Source organism: Physeter macrocephalus, chromosome 4, assembly GCF_002837175.3.
Source record: "Physeter macrocephalus isolate SW-GA chromosome 4, ASM283717v5, whole genome shotgun sequence".
Taxonomy (NCBI): domain Eukaryota; kingdom Metazoa; phylum Chordata; class Mammalia; order Artiodactyla; family Physeteridae; genus Physeter; species Physeter macrocephalus.
Genome location: NC_041217.1, coordinates 70,011,926 through 70,032,627, shown reverse-complemented (window position 1 = coordinate 70,032,627; position 20,702 = coordinate 70,011,926). Strand labels below are relative to the sequence as shown.

Below are 20,702 nucleotides of genomic sequence, written 5' to 3'. Positions count from 1 at the left end.
TGGATAGCACAGCCTTTAAACACCATACTTTCATCTTTCAGTCCCTACAATGTTCCAAACCTTATTCATTCACATCTGCGTGGGTACATCCTCCAGAAGTGGTTTCCATATACCATTTTCTAGTGTCCCTAATGACTAAAAGCTCCCTCTTACTTTTTCACCCCTACAAGTCAGCCCACCTCATTCCTCCTGTCAGCACCTCCCAGAGAGGTTGAGAAACGTGTTTTGCAATGTCAGGCCTGTGGGGCTAGGTCCATTCTGCAGAAGTAACAGATGCTCAGCTCCTAACTCCCTAATCCTTAAAGAAGGGCAGCAGGGACATATCCATAAGGCTGGCAAAAGGCCTTGAGTTCTTTTCCAGATATTGCATCCTTTTTGGGCCTTGCTCCGTGTCATTTGTCTATTCCTCTCATGTATTTTTCTCACCCATGATAATAAAGCATTTATGTTCCTAAAGCCTTCTATTTCCTTCCTTCTTCAGTCAAGCAGCTTGACTGAAGATTGCTTGTTCCATCCTCATCTTTTTCCTGTTATCTAAGCAGAAAGAAGTGAGTTAATCCAGGTAATAATTGAGCCTGAGATCAAGGCAAAGGAGGACAAATACTGAGCAAATTTTGCTTTAATCATCACATCCAACTTTCAGAAACCATTCCAGGTCTAGCCCAGTCCCATTGGGTTAGCCAGCCCTCTCAAGCTTCCCCAAAGGTAGACCTAGAACCACCCTATCTTGACAATGGGCTGGACTTCCTATGACTAGTCAAGGTCACAATGGAGTCCACACAGGGTCAACCTCCTACGGGAGTCTAAGTAATGCCAAAGAAGCTGGAGATAGAATCTCCCTTTCCTGGTTGCCTCTATCTCCCATCTTTCTCAACCTTCTCTAGGAAACTGTCTACAAAGTTCAAGAGGGCATGTCTCCAAGGATATGAATTCTCTTTTTGGTCAAAAAAGATGAGGCAGCTAGCAATGTCTAACAAAAGAAGAGGAAGTGAGTCGATATGTCCCACCAGATCTTTCTGGGAATTTGCTGGAAAATGTTCCCCCCAAAATGAATTAATTTCTGGTATTTCCTCTCTAGCTCAACGCCTTTTCTTCTTTTTAAAATCCCGGGTCTCATAGACATAGAGAATGGACGTGAGGACACGGGGAGGGGGAAGGGTAAGCTGGGACGAAGTGGGAGAGTGGCATGGAATATATACACTACCAAATGTAAAACAGATAGCTAGTGGGAAGCAGCCACATAGCACAGGGAGATCAGCTCAGTGCTTTGTGACCACCTAGAGGATAGAGAGGGTGAGAGGGAGACACAAGAGGGAGGAGATATGGGGATACATGTATATGTATGGCTGATTCACTTTGCTATACAGCAGAAACTAACACACCACTGTAAAGCAATTATATTCCAATAAAGATGTTAAAAAAGTTTTTTTTTAATTTAATAAAATAAAATCCAGGGTCTCTATGCCTCCCTTGCTAACCCCAAGCCATCCCCTTCTTGTGTGTTCAGTACTAACTCCCCCCTCGTGTTTTCTTACGGTTTCTTCTCATCATCTCCATCAATGTCGCCTTCTTCCTCAGGGTACATCAACCTTAGTCATTTCCTGATTTAAAATGTCCCTTCCTCCTCTGCTCACACCACTCCTCACTCGTGTTCATTTCACTTCTTCCCACATTCTGCAGCTGACATTCCCTAATCTTTTCCCACCCAGTCCCTATCCCCTGCAAGGCTCAATTTCTTGGCCATTTTCCTACCTGTTCTCATCTGCCCTTGGATTCATCTATTCTAAGGACTATTGCCCAAACTCACTGTGCCTGGTCTCTCCCGGATTCAGCCCACTGCTCCTCTCTGTCTCTGTCCCCATAGCCTCCATCCTGAAGACTTTCTGAGTTTCGCAGGCCCCCAAGCTCCTCGACCCTCACCCTCAATCATTATACTCTGTCACTTGGCTCCAGAGTCTTGGTATTGTCTTTCCTTCATTCTCAGGCTTTTTCCTTCCTCTAGATTTCATTCCCCAGATCTCTTTATTTTCCTCCCATCTCTTCAGCCCAGATCTCTTCTCCTCCTTAAATCTTCAGTCTATAGTACCTGTTCTGAATCTCCTCCTACCCAGTCCATACGGTGCCAGATTTCTGAGGGTTGTCCAGAATGACTTGCTGGTCCTTCCCTTCTTCACCATGTTCACCTCCAGACATCCTGGAATCTTCCAGTCTCTACAACACACCTGTGTCTCTTTTATTTCTTTGCCTGGGACTCCGTGCACCACTGGCTTTAAAACTGGGAGACCCTGAATAGGGCCCTGCTAATCCCCAGGGCATTGAGTTACCATGGGGATGGGCTGGCAACCAGGATCCTTAATCTTCACAGTGACCATGGGGCCCTTGGTCCTTAAAGGGGCAGATGCTCTAGGACAAAGGCTGAAGAATTAGAAGATGGATCCTTAAAAGGCCAATTATTCTGTAGTCATTGGCCAAGGGATTCAAGAACCTTGGTTTTGCCTAATACTAGGAGTAAACTGAGCTTTCTTTCTCTTTCGCCTACCTCAGCTCCACTTCCCTTTGAGCCTGGAAAGAACCTTGAGGTGAACACAATAAAGCAGGCTCCACGATGGCCAGACAAGAAAGGTATTCATCTTTTACAATGCATCAGTTTAATTAAACAAAAAAGTACAACCATTAAAGTTTCAATCCCAGGAGCTAAATTTGTCCTTATATAAGGACCTTCTGTTTGACAAACCATAGCAACATCTATATACAATTTATCCTTACACAACAGTTCATCACTGCCTACAGAGGATTGGGACTTCTAAAGTCTGTCCTAAAGAGTGTTCAGTCCCCACAATGAAAACAGGGTCAAGGGAAAGCATTTTACCTTGAGTAAACCAGTTAATCTCCTTCAGGCTCAGCTTCTCCTCCTTTAAAAGGCGGTAGCTGAATTTTCAAGGTCCTTCCTCATGCTACCTGTCTACGATTCTAAGAAACATTATTAACAGTAGTCATAATGATGATAAAAGGTTTTGGAATTCTTTATCTCATTTTATCATCAGAACGACCCTAGATTGTGGAAAAAGTGATTATCGTTATCCTCCTTTTACAAAGAAAAACTTTGATCAAAGACATTAAGTGGCTTGGGACTTCCCTGGTGGCGCAGTGGTTAAGAATCCGCCTGCCAATGCAGGGGACATGGGCTCGAGCCCTAGTTCAGGAAGATCCCACATGCCATGGAGCAACTAAGCCCGTGCACCACAACTACTGAGCCTGCGTGCCACAGCTACTGAACTCAGTGTGCCTAAAGCCCGTGCTCCGCAACAAGAGAAGCCACCACCTTGAGAAGCCCGCACACCGCAACGAAGCGAAGCCCCACGCACAGCAACAAAGACCCAATGCAGCCAAAAATAAATAATGAATAAAATAAATAAATAAATAACACAAACTTTTAAAACAGACATTAAGTGGCTTGCACAAAGTCACTCAGCTCAGAAGCGGTGGGGCAGAAGAGCCACCGGTGCCGTGTTCTGACTTCTTCCACCACTCCAGCCAGCTGTCCACAGAAGAGATCTGCTGATAGGCACGTAAGATTTGTCCCAGGAAGTGAGATTCTGAGACCCTTCCCCGCCTTTGCATACACAGGGTGGTGGCCCAGGGAAGGACAGAAGGGCCAGGCAGGTCTGGAAAGAGCCACAGGGCAGAGGAAGAGGCTATGGTGCTTAGAAGACAGACAGCAGCATTGGGTAAGGCAGCTCTCTACGGGCTCCCCTTTAGTGGCTCACTCCCCTTTCAGTTACTTTAAGTCAAAACACAGGAAACATTTGTCTGATATCCAGATAAATAAAATAACTTGCTCAAGATCAGTCAACTAGTCATTCACAAAGCTGGCACTCAATTCTAGGTTTTCTGACTCCTACTTTAGTGCAAAAAAGTAGGAGTCAGAAAACATCAAACATCTTTTAATGAAATACATCAAATAACAGGTAAGCGAAAAAAGCATTTTAACAGATTCAATCCTTAGATAAAATACAGCGCTCATTCATCTCAAACAGATACAATTTTTTAAAAATATTTTTCCTTGTGCTGAGAACTCTCAGGATTTGCCCTCCTAACAACTTTCCTAGATAACACACAGCAGTGATAAACTTCAGTGACCTTTTTATTCTATTATAGTGTCACCAATTCACTCTTGAATCTTCAATATCGTCCCTATGCAGTGAGTGTGGGGAAGGGGAGGGAAGACCAACATGCTTAGTATTCCCGTCTTAACCGATAAATTAAAAAATCAAAAGTATTGAATAAACTCTTCCCAGAATCACTGAAGGCTCAAAATAGAAAAAGTTTAAAATAATTGTCTTTATTTTTAACCTTATGTATCAGTTGAATTTTTACCACATGCTCTTATGACACTAATAAATTTAAAAAAAACTGATTTGAAGATTAAATTGATAATGCTAAGTGGGTGCATGCTTGCTCTTTATTTTCTATATTTCTGTAGTCTGTAATTTTTGTCAACCCTCTCCATCTATAATTACATAGATTAGTAAACTCATGACCATAGAAATTAAATTACTTATCCAAAATTACAAAAATAGACTAACCATGATGGTCCAATTGGAAAACTACAGACTTTAAAGTCAGGATTGACCAAGGTTTGAATCTCAGTTCTGCAACTTACTATGGGATGATGGGCACCGAAGGGCACCTAATTGTACCTCTCTGAGGTTTGAATTACTCATTTGATTTTTTAAATGCACACAAGTAATAATGCCATGTGAGGTCATTTTAAGGAATAAATGAGATAAAGGATGAGAAAACCCTTAGTAGACTAGTGCCAGGTAGTCTCCATTTTTACAGAGAAGAGCTTATACCCAGGGTTTTTCCCTTACCCCTGACCCATGCCACGATTGACTTCAACCTAGCTAATGCGAAAATGTTCTCACTAGAGTCACTAATGGCTTCCTAATCGCCAAATTCAATAGTCTCACTTCAGCGCTCTGCAGCATTTCACACTAGTGACCACACCTCTGTTCTCGAAAATGTTCACTCCTCTGGTTTCTGTGACACACGCTACTCTCCTCTAATTTGCCTCCTACTTCTTGCCCCCCACCCCTTTTCAGTCTCCTTCACTAGCCCCTCCTCCTCCTTCTTAAATATCAGTGTTCCACAGAGCAGCGTTTATCAGACTGTCAGTCAGAATGTTAGCAGCGTTTTTATATTATTAAATAGAAGAGAAAAGAAATGATAGGCTAGGATGAGACAGGACAAAATAAAAAAGAAAATATCAGAGGGGATCACCTTCTAATAAGACCATGTACTGGTTCATAAAATTTTGTTTTAGTTACATGTACATGGATTTGTGTGGGCTTGTATGTTCTGGGGCACAATAAAAATTAACTTTTTCTGTGAGTTGTGGTCAAAAATACTGTCCCAAAGTGTGCCTTGCTCTCTTCTCATATTTTCACCCTGAATGATCTTAAATAGCACCATACAACATACTACCAACTGCGAGCTAAAAATTCCCATACCCATATCTTAAAGCCAGATATCTCACCTGAAAGCCAGATTGGTGTATTTGGCTGCCTTGAAATAGCCATCCCTATGTGACTCACAGGCATCTCAACTGTAAAATGTACAAATCTGAACTTATAGCTCCCCGTAAATCTCCTGCTCTTCATAATCCACCAATCTAGCTAATGTTAGTGCCATCCACCTACTCATTTATTCATTTATTGATTTTGCAAACCCACAAACATGTACTATATACCAAGAAAGTGCGAAGCATTTGAGACACAGAGATCATGAAGATACCATATCTGCCCTGGATAGAGTCACAGTCAGAAACAAAATAAACAGAATCATAAAACAAAAAAGTTGCCCAACTGTAGACGTAGGTCCAGCGTCCTACAATATCGAAGAATATGGGCAAACTAATCCAGGCTGCAGAACCTGAGAAAGTTTTCTAGAGCTGCAGACCTAACCTGAGGTTTAAAATAAGAACAGTTGTGAATCTGAGCAAAAGAGGTTAGAGCGGGAAGAGTGCATGCGTATGTGTGTGTGTGTGTGTGTGTGTGTGTGTGTGTGTGTGTGTGTGTGTGTATGTGTGTATGTGTGTGTTGGGGAAACAGAGAAAGAAAGGCATTCTAAGGAGAAGGGACAGCACAAGCAATGATATAGCTCTGTGTAAGATACTACAAGAAATGAGGGGTTGCTTAAGTCCAAAGTCTCAGGCAGGGAGTTACAAAGAACGTGGCTAGAAAGACCACATCCTGGAGACATTCATATGTCATGTTAAAGGGCTTCGATTTTCATCCTGCAGCAGATGCAGAGGCAGTGACGGACGAGTTTTAAGTGAGGGAGAACTATGATTTGATTTGCATTTAAGATAGATCATTTGGGATGAGGCATGGTGGATAATTTCAAGAGGTCACAGTGAGGAGGCTTTGGCAGTCATCAAGGTAAGTTATGATGGCGATCTGGACCCCAGTAATAGAAGAGATTACACAACAGTAAATTGACAGGAGAAGACTGATTTGGCATAAAGAGTACTGACGAGAAAGAACTGGTCATCCATTCACTTAAGCTGGAAATATGGAGACTGTCAAGGCTCCTTCCCTCACTTTTATCCTCCAAATTTAATCAGCTACTGAGTTCTATCAATTCTGTCTCTTCTCTAGCTCTCAAATCTATCCCTTACTTTCCATTCTCATCGCTTTTAGTTCATCTGTTGTAACCAGGGCAATTTAAAAATTTTAATAACCCATCTCTTGTCTACCTGCAACCACCCCTGTGTCCCTTCTACCCATCTGCCATACCACCACCAAGAGCAACTGTGATTTTTATGGAAGGCGAAACCCCTCAATGTTTCTCCATGGCCTAGAGAAGAGCCTAAAAGCCATTTATGATCTGATCTCTGCCCCCCTTTTCAATGCAACCCCTACCCCCATGTTGTGCCATGCCAAAGTACTTACAGTTCCCTAAAATAGAAACAAAATAAACCAGAAGGAAAAACCTGTTCCAATCCCATGCTAACATGCTTTGGGATGCAATGCTTCTTCTTTCTGGAAGGCCCTTCCCTTCTTCCCACCCTCACATCTGCCTGGAGAACTGCTCCTCCTGCTTGAAGATTCAACTCCATCACCTCATTTTCTATCATATCTTCCCTGACTTCCCCCATAACCCTAAGCAGACTGGATCACACCCATCTTCACACAACCCTGTGCAGATGGCTATTAGAGCACCAAGCACACTGTACTGCAATCAATTTTGTGCAGGTCTCTCTCCAACCAGGTGGTGAGCAACTGAGTTCCTTCTACTTTGTCAGTCCAGCAGTGTCTGGCACATGGGAGTTGCTCAACATATGTTTGCTGGGGAAAAAAAAAAAATGAATAGACAAACAAACTGACTAGAACTGGTCTCTGTCCCACACCCCAGCCGCCCAGAAATTTTCCCATAATACTACAATAATTTTTTTTATAATGGAAATATAAGATGGAAACCCTTAAAATGAGTCCTAAGAACTGGAGACTTTTTCTGCTGTTCTACCTCAAAGCGGTAGTTGGAACTTTCTCCAGAGCTCCAGTTTTTATATCCAGTCTACTGAGTATTTATTAGATGGGCTTCCAGAAGCTTAAACAACATAGTTTAAATGAAACTAACCTCCCTCCATCCCAGAATACTACACCCCACAGAAAGATTCTCCTGCCTCCACTATTTCTTTCCAGGGTTCAGCATTTTCCAAGTCAATCACTCAAACCCGCAAACTGAGAGCGGCCCCTGCCTTCTCCCTCTCTCTGCCTTTCCATCACCAACACCAAACACAGAGCCTCCTTTCCGTTCCCAGCGCCATCACCCTAGCTCAGGACTGTTTGACTTTGTTCTTGGATTTCTATAATCATCTTTGGACAACCTCTTTAAAATAAGCTTTTAAAATTATCTTAAATCTGAAAATCTCACTCCCACCCCAAAAATAATAATTTTCCAAGTTTAATATGTGTCTGAATAATAGGAGCACTCGTCAAGTATGTCCTATGTGCCAGGCACTATTCAAAGCACTTTAAATAAATTTATTTAAGCCTCACATCACACAACCCTAGGACACATGTACTCTTATTATCTCTATTTTCCATTCAAGGAGAATAAAATATTGAGAGGTTAAGCATCTTGCCCGAGGTCACACCGCCAGCAAGTAGCTATTCATTTACTTAAACACATTTTCACATATGTTATACGTGAAATATAACATATGCAAAAATATCATTTTAGTCCTTTCTCTTATTTTACACAAAAGGGATAACAGTATGTGTATTTTCTTTGTATTTGCTCTTAACAATACATCTTGGTTATCTTTCCATGTTGGTACATATAAATTCACCTCATTCTTTGTTATATGTTATTACAAAGTATGGCTATAGCATAATTTATTTGACCAATTCACTGTTGATGGATATTCAGGTTGTTTTCCATTTTTCACTACTGTGAACAATGACGTGATTCCTATGTACATAAATCACGGCACTCATGTGAATAGATTTATAGCACAGATTGGTGGAAATAGCACTGCTGGTATTTCCATTTTTAATTTTGATACATTCTGCCAAAATATCTCCAAAAAAAAACTGCACCAATTTACATTCTCACTAACAATAAAAAAAGGTGCCCGTTCTTCCAAACGCTTTGCAACCTGGATATTATCCATCATTTTAATTTTTAACAATCTAGGGTCTCTTTGTTGCTTTAACTTTCACTTCTCAAAATTCACATGCAGCAGATCATCTTTTCAGATGTTTATTGGACAGCTATACTTTTTCTGAAAATTCCTACTCATGCCCTTTGTCCAATTTTCTATTGAATTGTTTGTCTTTTACGTGTATTTATTAAATATTCTACATATTATCAATTTAATAATTTGTTATATATGTTGTAAATAAAATTATCCCAATCTGTAACTTACTTTTAAATTTTGCCTACAGTGTCTACAATTATATCAATTTTTAAAAATCCTGCAGTAACCTACTGTATAGCACAAGGAACTCTCCTCGGTATTCTGTAATAACCTAAATGGGAAAAGAATTTGAAAAAGAATAGATATATGTATATATATAACCAAATCACTTTGGTTATTCAATCACATAACATTCTGCTACAAAAATTTTTCCCACTGACATTGGGCTAAAGATAAAACTTTTCAGTGTCTGGTTTTCACATCCTGCCTTCTCAAATTTGGTTTAAAGCCACCTCACCAAATTTATTTCCCTTTATTCTTATCTGCAAAGTCTTTCAAACAAACTAGTGTACTTGACTGTATCCTAAATAATCCTTCATTACCTTTGCTAGACATGCTTTGCAATTAGGAGAGAAAGAAAGCAGATACATCCTTTGTCTACACATCTTTAGTCTGAAGCACGAGCATTGTGGGTCTATCCAAGGTCCACCACTGCCCTTTGGCAAGGCAAGAATAGGTGTATTTTCTCTTATTAACTTAAAAAGCTCTGACGTTGAGGGCAAAAAAGAGGGTATTTCTATGATTAAATAACCTATGGCAACATACCGCTCTTTCAGCATTCCTAGGCCAGAGAACTTGGTGTTAAACAAGGCAACAGATAATGGGATCTGAAACTTGAAGAAGCCTTACTGGCATCCAAATTCATAACATTCAGGGTACACTTCTTACAGAATCTCTGACTGATGAGATGAATATTAGAAAGGAATCAGGAGAGGTTAGAAGAACTGAGATAATACTACCTGAAGAGAAAATACTGAAGTTAACCTGAAAAATGCTGTATGTATGTGTTCAAAACTCAGAGGAGTTGGGAGCCAGTTCAGCTGAGAAGCTGGGAAGAGGCTGCATTACAGCAAAGCAACCACAGCGAGGGAGCAGAGGACCAGGAATGGTGAGGGGTCAGGGTGGCCACACGAGGGTAGCAGAGAGCAGGCTAAACAGAAACGCTCTGGGTACGAGTGAACAAGTTATTGGAACCGAACATCTAGACCCAAGAAGTACTTTCTATTCAGACAATGGGCACAGAGCAAAATTGTATGGTACACACAGGCAGAACAGAGAAACGTCCCTCACACATCTGCTCTAAGGTGAAGGGGCACAGAGAAAGGTAACTAACATGGATTGAGTTCTTAGCTAGGAGTTTTGCAGAAATGTCTTCATTTAATATTCCCAACAAGGTGGAAAATAATAATGTGGAATATTCGACAAGTGAAAAGACTGATCTCAAATAAAAGAAGCGGCACGGTTGTTATTTAAGCCCAGGACAGTCCAACTTCAAAAGCCATCCTTTGTCCTGCACTGTTTCTACAAGGAGTCAGGAATAGCTCCTTGCAGCTGGACCCTAGAGCCTGTGTTAACTTCCTTAGAGCAGGACACACAGCCTTTCCTGGCCTCTTTCATCCATACCAGCACTAGCCAGGCTCCATGTGACTGTAGAAAGAACACCCTAACGTACCTGCCTCGGAGTCTGGCTTCATTCGCCACAAGAAGAACAGCAGCAATGGTCAGCCTGACAGGTGGTGAGAGGTAGTGGGGACAGTAGTCCACAAGGAAGCCCTGGGACTGGAATCTCTGGTGGCGAATCTCATCAAGTGTCACCTGGCAAGGGAATACTACTCGAGTGGTAGCAAACTCTGGAATTTTAGGGCATAAAAAGGTCTTAGGACCAACATGGACCACAAGTGATCATGAGTTAGCCAAGAAGACAGATTTAAAATCAAGGATAGCAGAAAAATATACAAGAGAGCCTGGAATAGTATCTCATGTTCAACTCATAACCATCAGCCGTGGCCTTACCTACTGGGACCTGTTCTGAACTCAACTATCTAAGAGAAATCAGAGAAGAGGTTCTGAAACGAGAAAGGAAATGGCAGAAGGTTAAGAATTAGGACACTTCACCTGGTATATAGGAGGTTGAGGGGCAATTTAATAACAGTCTTGAAGGCTCTAGAGGGACATTACACAGATGCTAGGAAAGAGAAAGAGAAGTCTTCTTTCATGAACCAGAGGGAAAAGCCTTAAATGACAGTGGGAGGTTCTTGATTGTAAAATCAACATGTAGAATCAAAGAATGTGGACACTCTTCTCCAAATGTGATGGATAGAGTTCTCTTTCATGCATTCATTCAAACAACATTTAATAAGCACCGATTATGTGCCAAGCATTCTTATGTGCAATATCCTTTCTGTTTCTGACAACACAACTTGACAGAAAAATTGACAGGGTTTCTTTCCTCATGAAGTTTACAGCTACTGGGAGAAGGAGTACAGACAACAAATAAACCAAAGATAAATTATTAAGAAAATAGCATGGGGCTTCCCTGGTGGCGCAGTGGTTGAGAGTCCACCTGCCGATGCAGGGGACGCGGGTTCGTGCCCCGGTCCGGGAGGATCCCACGTGCCGCGGAGCGGCTGGGCCCGTGAGCCGTGGCCTCTGAGCCTGCGCGTCCGGAGCCTGTGCTCCGCAACGGGAGAGACCACAGCAGTGAGAGGCCCGCGTACCGCAAAAAAAAAAAAAAAAAAAAAAAAAAAAGAAAATAGCAGAAAAATGCTAACTGATTACAAGGGAATGAGAAGGCTTCTCTGAGGAGGCGACATTTTAAGCTGAGATGTGCAAGCAAGGCCAGCTTTGCATAGAGCAGAGAGGGAAGATTCCAGATCAGGAAGGCCAGCCAGTGCAAAGGATTAGGGTGGGCATGAGCTTGGTGTGTTAGAAATACAAAAGGAAGAACAGTGTGGAGGGGTAGTGTGGCCAAAAAGTAACATGAGGTCAGAGGCATAGGCAAGGGCCAGATTGCATAGGGTTTTATAAACAAGGTTAGCAATTGCTGGAGAGGAAGAGTCAAGGAAATTATGTGTTGAAAGACTCAGTTATATTTTTTGGTTTTAAAACTTAACACAAAAGACTACTTACAGACACAGTTCTCTCAGGAGTCAATGAGCCCCTTATGAGGAGACACAAGCTGTGGTGTGTTGCTTCTCAGGAATGTCAGGACCTAGGCATCATTTGGAAGCACTTATTAACAGTGAGGTCAGGAATCTTCATTATTACCCTACGGAACAAGAATCTCCTGGGTACCTGTATTATTTTTAACCAGTGCCCCCATGTAATTCCTATGATCAGGCACAGATGGATATACTGGGTTTCTGGATGACCAAGGACTCCACCAGTTAATGTGTGACTTGTAGGAAGTGACCGCATCTCCTGAGCCTCATTGTCTTCATCTGTAAGCTGGGAATAATAATACCGACAAGACACAGGGCCGTGTGTGAAGGCTGAATGATATAGCATGAGCAAAGTGCCAGGCACATAGTAAGCACTCCATGAATGCTGAAGGAATAAATGTATGCGTGAATATGTGTCACCCTTCAGTAACCACAAGGAATTGGTTCCAGGCCCCCACCCCCACCCCCAGGATACCAAATCTGCAGATGCTCGAGTCCCTCACAATTGGCGCTCTGTATCGTCAGGTCCCACATCCTCCAACAAAGAGGGCTGACTACATGTACTGAAAAAAATCCACGTGTAAGTGGACCAGTGCAGTTCAAACTCATGTTGTTCAAGCGTCAACTGTATATGAACCCCATGCATGAATGAAAAGCTAAATATATGCATTCAATTCATTCTTTGCAATCCTTTCTGTTTCGAGTCTGCAGTGCTCCTTACCACCAGCAGAGAGCCCAGGATCTCAGAGAGAATGGAGGTGAGATCCTGGACCAGAAACCAACTTCCACCCTCTGCCTCCTGCTTAGCCTTTCCTCTTCCCTCTTGTTCAACTGGCCTAGCTATTCTGACTCATCGCCACCTCTACCCCTTCCCACTGCTATCCTCCCCTAAAACAGAAAAGAGCACGCTCAGCTTTCCTCCCACTCCAGTCTGCCCTGGAGATGACCCCAGCTGCTTGCCAGGGAGATGGTCTAAGTAACAGGTGCCCCTGAATGCAGGCTGTTTCTGCCAGGAACTGCCTAAGGAGACCAACCTCATCTGAGTTTGTCTGGAACTTTTCCAATTTTAGCACTGAAAGTCCTGGCAAGTGTCTCTGGCAAGCAGGGACAGTTGGTCCTGGTACCTAACCCCTTTCTCTGTACAACTTTACAGTGCACCACTGTTTGGGTCTGTATGCTCCACAGCATTGTCTACACTATATATTGATGTCTGGGTCCTACAACAGTATCCTGGGGTTATCTTCACCTTACCCATAGGATCAGACAAGACCACACTCAGTGGGTCCTATTCAATGTCATGGAACTGGATTTGTGGTCCCCTGAAGGGTCAGCCTTCTGAATCAAATGATGTGCCTCCTCCAGTACATCCATCCACCACTGCCAGAGTTATCGCTCTAAAATGCAAATGTGGCACTGACAGTTCCCTGCTTAAAACCCTTCAATGACTGCTTGTCTGCAGAATAAAGAGCAATCTCTAGCATAAATTCCCTTCACAATCCAGCCACAACAGACTATACTGTTGCCTGCTTTCCTGCTTTTGTATATGCTGTTCCCTTCTGCAATACCTTTCATCCTTTTTATACGTGACCAACTCCTAGTCATTTCTTAAGGTTTTCCATAAATTTAATCCCTGCCCCTTCCTTGAGTCTATGATGCCTTATATATAATTGTACTGTAGCATTTATCACATGGTGTAGTAATTATATGTTTGCCTATCTTTCCTACTGGACTATGAGTTCCTTGAAGGTAAATTTCAAGACTTATCTTTGTATTCTCTAGAGGCCAACACTAGACATAACATTTTTCAACATTCACTCCTACTTTATGATTCTAAAAAGTAAGCCATTACTGTCAGATTGGTCTTCATCATCATGAACTTTGCATCCCTGAATAATATCCTGACCCTTGCATTATTCCTTGCAGATAAAGTGAGGCTCAAAAAACAGAGTGGGAATTGGGGATGGAGTAAGAGCATCCACTGATCATTTTGTTTTGTCATTATAAAAATAAAACCTGGGTTTATAGATTTTTTTTTATAGATTGCAACAAAACAGCTGTGTCAAAACACCCACTTTCAACTAGCACTGTGCACTGCACATAAAAACTCAATAAACTATAAATGAATGAATGAATGAATGATCAGGGATCTATTCTGGACAAATGATTTTTTGTGTTCTTATACTCGAGTGTGACTATAAAATGACAAAACTCCTGTTTGACTTTGTTTGTATTAACAAACTGATCAGAATGCCACTGCTCAGAAATTTTCTAGACCTCCTCTTCAGAAACTGCCTTAAGAACCAACATATTAGTCAACCTAGAAGCCATTTACTATTACTTTACAGCCAAATCTTGTTTTTGTATTACCCAACATGAACCACCACTTATCTATAAGGCTTGGATCCCAAAGACTTTGGCTATTTTCAAAATTAAAAGCTAACCTCCAAGGATAAAAATTTTCCACAATTGAAGATATGCAAAAGGAAGCGGAAGGCTCTAAGTCAACTCCAAGAATTACAAAATGTATCTTGAATAAGTGGATGAAAATATGTGTACATGTATATTAGACTCATTCACCTAATTTGGGACACATTGTATCTATATGAACACATACAAACGTACAGGAAGTATACCAGTGAAATCAGTGTGCCCAGGCTTCTGAAAAAAAAATCGGTTGATTAAGCCTATGTGTTTGTAAACATATCATTTCAGTTTAATTCAGCAGAACTAACTGAGAATCTACTATTTTTCTCTTTCTACACTAAGCACTGGGAGTAACAAGATTCATAAAATGTTATTCCTGTCCTCAATGAGCTCACAGTTAGAAGAGAAAAACATGTAGACAAACTATCATAACACAGTAAAAAAAGTGTAACAGTGGAAGGATATATGCAATATCGTGGTAGCACCTAGCAAGGAGTGATTAACTGTGCAGAAGGCTTCACAGAGGCAACGACACCTGATCAAAGTTTGGATGAATAAACACAAACACAAGTTTCATCAGGCTTAATGAGATGGGCAATCCAGGTATAGAAAATAGTATGTGCAAAGACACTGAGGCATGAAACAACATACTGTGTTTGGGAAATTACAAGCCATTTGATATCGATGGAGCACAGAATGTAAGGGGAGGGATGTGGAGATATTTTGTTGGAGAGGCTACAGATACCCATGTAACTGAAATGTGTATTTTTGTTTGCAGAGGATTATGTGTGTCTACTGTCTTTCCAAAATACATCAATCAGCCTGTAGCTGAAACAACAGTGGCACACATATTTATTACATGATTTTATTTTTGCCTGAATTCATCACAAAAAATTCCCCAGGTCTCTGCTCATATTTGTTCTATTTCCCTGTTATGCTCTCACCTTTTACTCATTTCCTTCCATTTGCTATCTTGCTCCTTTTCCCCTTGTATTGTCTCCTCCCATATCGATCTGAGTCTATCTACAGTCTCATAGGTCATCCTCCTTTCTAATATCAAGCAACTTCCCTTCTCTCCTTTAGAACAAAGCTCAAATGACCTCTTCTCTAACAAGCCTCTCTGACTAAGTCTAGTGGTTAAAAATTGAGGCTGTGTAGTAAGACAAATCTGTCTTTGAAACCTGTGTCTCTCATTCACCATCTTTGTGATTTTGTGCCAGTCATTTGGCTTCTCCAGGCCTTGCTGTCCTCACCTGTAAAATAGGGGTAAGGCATACTCTGCACCAGGAGCTAGTGAATATTAAAAGGGATAATAAATGTAAAGAGCTTAGCATAGAACCTGGCACACTCTTAGCCTTTAACAGACATTGTTAATCGGAAATTCAAATTGTCTAGAGGGCCTCAAGCCTAAGTCGTGCATATATAAGGTGATTTCATTGGTAGGTATTTATTTTGACTTTAAGTGCTTCCCTGATACACAGTGGGAGGCAGGGCAGCTGTGCTGCAAAACTCCAACGAGAACAATGCCCCCAGGGGCAGCACAAGCCTGGGGAGGAGAAGGAGGCTTTTCCTTTTAGTTTGTTTCTTTCCATAGTTTGATTAGTTTAACTCTATAAATACATTACTTTAATGTTTTAAAGTGGCAGTGGGGGCTCTGGGCAGGGAGAATTTGGGCCTTTTTGTTGGTTTGTTTGGTTTCTATTTTGTACCACTATTTTTTTTTTAAACGTAACTAATAATATACTTTCAAGAAACTCAGAATTTTAGAAGTTATTCTAGTCAGAATTAGGATTTTAGGAAAAGATGGATCAGAAAGTATTTGTTATTAGAAAGAGAGATGAACGTCAACAGTGGATTTGGAGCCACTATTTACAAATTACATAATCTCATTAAACCTTTATTTCCTCATATCTGTAAGGCAGCTAATAATTCCAACCACATTAGGGTACTTTCAGGTACCCGAATGACATACTGTGCATGTAGAGTATCCAGTGCAAAGTCTGGCATACAACGGATTCCCCAAAAATGGTACCTGTGATCATTTTTATTATGTGCAAGTTGCTGTCCTAAATTGGTGGCTTATCACAGGTTAGAATTAAGATGTTGCTTAAAATTAACAATTAAATTGGGGTTGGTATTAGGATTAGTAGTTAGAGTCTGTAATAGATTAGGGTTAGGGTTGAAAGTAGAATTCAATTAAGGTTAGAATTAAAACACATACAAAGGTTATTATTAAGGATAGGGTTAATTAAAACTGTATAATAGAAACAAGAAGCAGTATGAGGAACCCTGGTTTAGTTGGGTGGAAAATTAAAGGGGAAAGCAAATATGGAAACCTGTGTAGAATTTACTGATAAAGAAAAAGTCATACAGAGGCGAAGGCTTAGAGGGCAAAGCAGAACTGAGCCAGGCTTCTGAGATTTTTCCTTCAGGTGCTGTCATCCCCCTCGTAGATGAATATGTAGTATTCACCCTACTCAGGCCGAGTTCCTGCCCTCCCCCCTCCCTGAGAGGAGGCGCGTGGGGAAAGGAATGCCCAGGGCCCACACAGCTGCATCCAGCCCAGCACCGGTGCCAGCGCCACATTCCTCAACCCTAGCCACCCAGGCTGCTGCTGAGTGGATAGGGGCACCCAGGAGCCAGAACTCGCCTTCTCTCCACTCCCCTTCACTGTTCAGCCCAGTTTTCACTGTGGTGACCAGTTCTTTAATCCCACAGACAACCTACTCCAGACTTTGTGCAAGTCCCTGGGAAACACAGATTGTATGTCATAGCATTTTAGAGTGAACAGTAACCATAGAGATTACAATGCAACATGGATACTTTTATTTTACCTGTTTTCAGGATGAGGATAATCCTTGTAGGTCAGGCTTTCTTTGTCAAATTCTATTCCTAGTGAAAAGGGTGCCTGTAAGATGCTGGGTGCACAGGGACAAAGGGCATTAGAGCGATCATAGGTAATGAGTTATTCCAAATGGAGACATCTGCCTCTGTAGGAGACACTACCCTTTCACTCTGAGATACGCAGAAGTGGAAATTCCTCAAAGAGGACAGTGCTGGAGAGTAATGATTCTCCTTATTCCTCCTGCCCCCAAGAGTATATCTGCCTCCTTTATCCAATACCTTAACCCCTCTACTACATACTGGTGTGAACACAGAAAGTCACCTGACTTCTCTCAGTTTCATTCTCCTCATCTGTTCAACAAGGGGTATTAATTAGGTAATCCTGAAGGTCCCTTACAATTCTAATACTCTTTTATCCTATAATTCTAAAAGCCAATGACTGCTTCCTATTCCCAGGGCCTAAAGTGCTGCCAAACTGATGCTAATGATGCAGAAAAGAGAAGGAGCCAGTAGGAAAAGAGCATTCCAGAGTCTCATTTGCTTGCTCTTAACACTCTCTCTCCACAAAAGCTCTCGCCCTCTCCTCCCACCCTTGATTCTCAATCCCGTGCAGTTACAGTAGAGGGTGGGGACAGACCAGCGGAGTCGTTAGAGAGTTAAAGGACAGGCAGGAGGGGATCATGGCAGAGTAGCAGGTGGAAAAGGTGATTAGTTACAGGAGCTTGGGACCTAATCCCACATCCTGCCATCCCAATTCCCCCCAACACTAACCTGTCCTCTCTTAATCCCACTTAGAGGATCTCTAAAACTACTTCTAGCTCCAAAGATAATACTCTTTATCCATCAAGACTCTTTAACTAGGATAGCCTGATCGTTCTTCTCTGAAGCCATAATCTCTCTTTGAAAACACACCCACTCGTTCCTTTTCTCTGCAGGACTAAACTCATGCCAACCTAATCCCACCTCTGTCAGAAGGTCCAACTTTCCCCTTATCTCCCCTCCTGCCCCACCCCATAGCCCTCTTACATCCAGGTGTGTGTATCCCTCAACCACACTCCTCCCTCTAGCTTTGCCTCTCACAGATTTCAAGGTGTCAGAGAACCCCCAGGGAGGCAGAGAACCCCAGGGCAGTAGAACGGTTTGGAGTCACTAAGATGTGTCAAGGTAGGCAAGTCAGGTAACCCAAGGTGGTCAAACACTCTTACAAATAATTCTTAATAAACACCCAGACACTCAGGAAGTGTTCAAGAGATAGGCAGAGCTCTTCTCCCAGAAACCATAAATAAACTCCACAAACAGCGAGAAGAAAAACAGAGGGTCAGCTTTCTGGCTATCCTCAAGGTCTTCCTGGAGAATATTCTCTCTCATCCTCTCCACCAGTGACTAACATTTATATAGAGGTTTACTGATTACAAAGTACTTTCCACATCCTTGTCCTTGAGTTACTAGGTGACAGAGACATTAAGTCCATCAGAAACAGCTGCGAAAGCCTATCTGAGAGGAGGAAAGATTACCCAAACGTTGAAGATTAGCACAGTGAGGTACAGGCAGTTCAGAGAGGGCACTGGTCCAGGGCTTAGAAGACAGGCACCCAAATCCCTCATCTAGGGACAAAATGGGCCTCCCAAGATTGGATGGCACTTTAAAAATCATATGATTCCATGCCCTAGCCCACACTTGCGTTTTCTACTATTAATTGTCAGTATAACCTTGGGTAGATCAATTCATACCCTTTGGATCTCAGTTGCACCTGTGTAATAAGGGATTGGACCAAATATTTTCTAAGAATCCTTCTATACATAAAATTCGTTGATTCAGAGATTCTAAAATTTAGGAATGCATTCCCAAAAGCTAAGTTTGAGCAAAACTGACTCAGAAGGATCTCTTTCTGAGATGTACCAAGACTCTTCCAGAGAACTTCAATCACCAAAAAAAAAAGCAAACCCCAGGGGCTTGGGACTCATGAGCCAAGATCAAGTACAGACACCCTGCCTCTCTCATTCATCTTATATCTGGCCTCAGGGGCAAGAACTGCATTAGCCACAGATGCACTGGCCCTTAAGAGGGCAGCTTCCTGAGGGTCTGTAGATTGGATCATTCACCCAGGAATCTCACTCACTAAAATTTGAGAAGGAAGGACAAACTCCTTTGAAATATTAAGAAGAAAAATATTGGGGGTAAGGGCTGGGAATAAAGTGGGGGAATAGGAAGGATTAAGGGGGGAAACCACTGAGTTGCTTTGTAGGCAGCTTGGTTGGACAGAGTCTGAAGGGAAGTCACTGTTTTTAGATGGGGAGTAATTTCTTTGAGGAGGGATTGAGGGAAGTGTTGATTCCCATGGCCTGGGGGCTTGCTGGAAGATGCCTTTCAAAGGAAATTGCCTGGGGCCACAAATTGTTAACTGGGCGTAGAACTAGGGGCTCATTTGGTCAGTGGAACTAGGGATGTTAGTGCTTTGCAGAAGGACCAGGGTAACTGGTTACCCATGGAAGAGATGTCCCTGGGCATACTGTCGATAGGGGAACCCCAGGGTTCCTGGGGATCCCCGGTTGCCAAAGGAGGGAGGGCGAGGCTGGAGGATCTCGGGCTAGTGGGCACGCCCTTGCCCAGGCAGGCAGTGGCCGCTCCCGCCAGTTGGCCCAGGACCCTGCCCGACCCCCCCCTCCCTCCACCCCAAGCCTAAGAGGGGTGGGCGCCAGGTCCCACTGCTGAGCCAGCTCTCTCGCTCTGCTCCACGCCCGAGCCGGGCTGGTGGAGCTCCCGAGGGAGAAGGTGGAAGGCACCACGACTGCGCGCAGGGGGTGCGTGAGGCGGGGGGGAGTGGGGAATGCGGCAACCTGTCCCCCCCGCGACCAGACCAGCCCCCGTCACCCCCCCTCCACCTCCAACCGAATGGTTTGCTCCGAGCGCCCTATTTAATCCCCGCGACTGCAGCAGCGCCGGCTCCCTCCCGGTCCCCGCCTCGGCCCCGGGCTCCGAAGCGGCTCGGGGGCGCCCTTTCGGTCAGTGTCGTCGTCTACCCCCTCCCCAGCCCCAGCCCCTGGGGACCCAGGCTCGCCAGCGCCCAGCCAGGGAGCCGGCCGGGAAGCGCGATGGGGTCCCCTTCCGCCCTGCCCCTGCTCCTGCTTTTCGCCAGCTGCTGGGCGCCCGGCGGGGCCAACCTCTCCCAGGACGGTGAGTGAGGGAGGGGGCGGCGCCAGGGGAGGTGGGGTGGGACCCGGGCGGGGGTTCCGACCGGCTGCGGGGGCGGAGGGAGCCTGTTGGCTTTGTTTGGAAGCGGGGGTTAAAGTCGCCAGCCGCTGCTGATACCCCTGTGTCTGTCTCTGAGCGTCCGTGTCTCTGTGGATCGTGGGGTGTGCCGGGTATGCCCCCTCCTCGTACACCGTCGAGTGTGTCTGCGTGTGCAGTCGGGGTTTGGGTCTGTTATAAGCATCCCGGGGTATGGATGTGTTGATGTCCGTGTGTGTGTCTGGGTGTGCGCGTCTGTGTTGGTGTCTGGTTCT

At 43.3% G+C, this 20,702-nt stretch overlaps 1 protein-coding gene across 3 annotated transcripts in view; it reads left to right on the top strand.

The window, feature by feature from the left end:
• Nucleotides 1-20,164: 20,164 nt before the first annotated feature.
• CADM3 (cell adhesion molecule 3) overlaps nucleotides 20,165-20,702 on the top strand; it is a 29,878-nt gene continuing 29,340 nt past the window's right edge. For 2 of the 3 annotated variants that reach the window (XM_007105206.3, XM_007105205.3), the window contains exon 1: nucleotides 20,180-20,373. In XM_007105206.3, the coding sequence (XP_007105268.1) occupies nucleotides 20,292-20,373 (82 nt within the window). In that variant the 5' untranslated portion in view covers nucleotides 20,180-20,291. Of the gene's footprint in view, nucleotides 20,374-20,702 lie in introns of all 3 variants that reach the window. The other variant, XM_007105207.1, reaches the window with a different exon arrangement.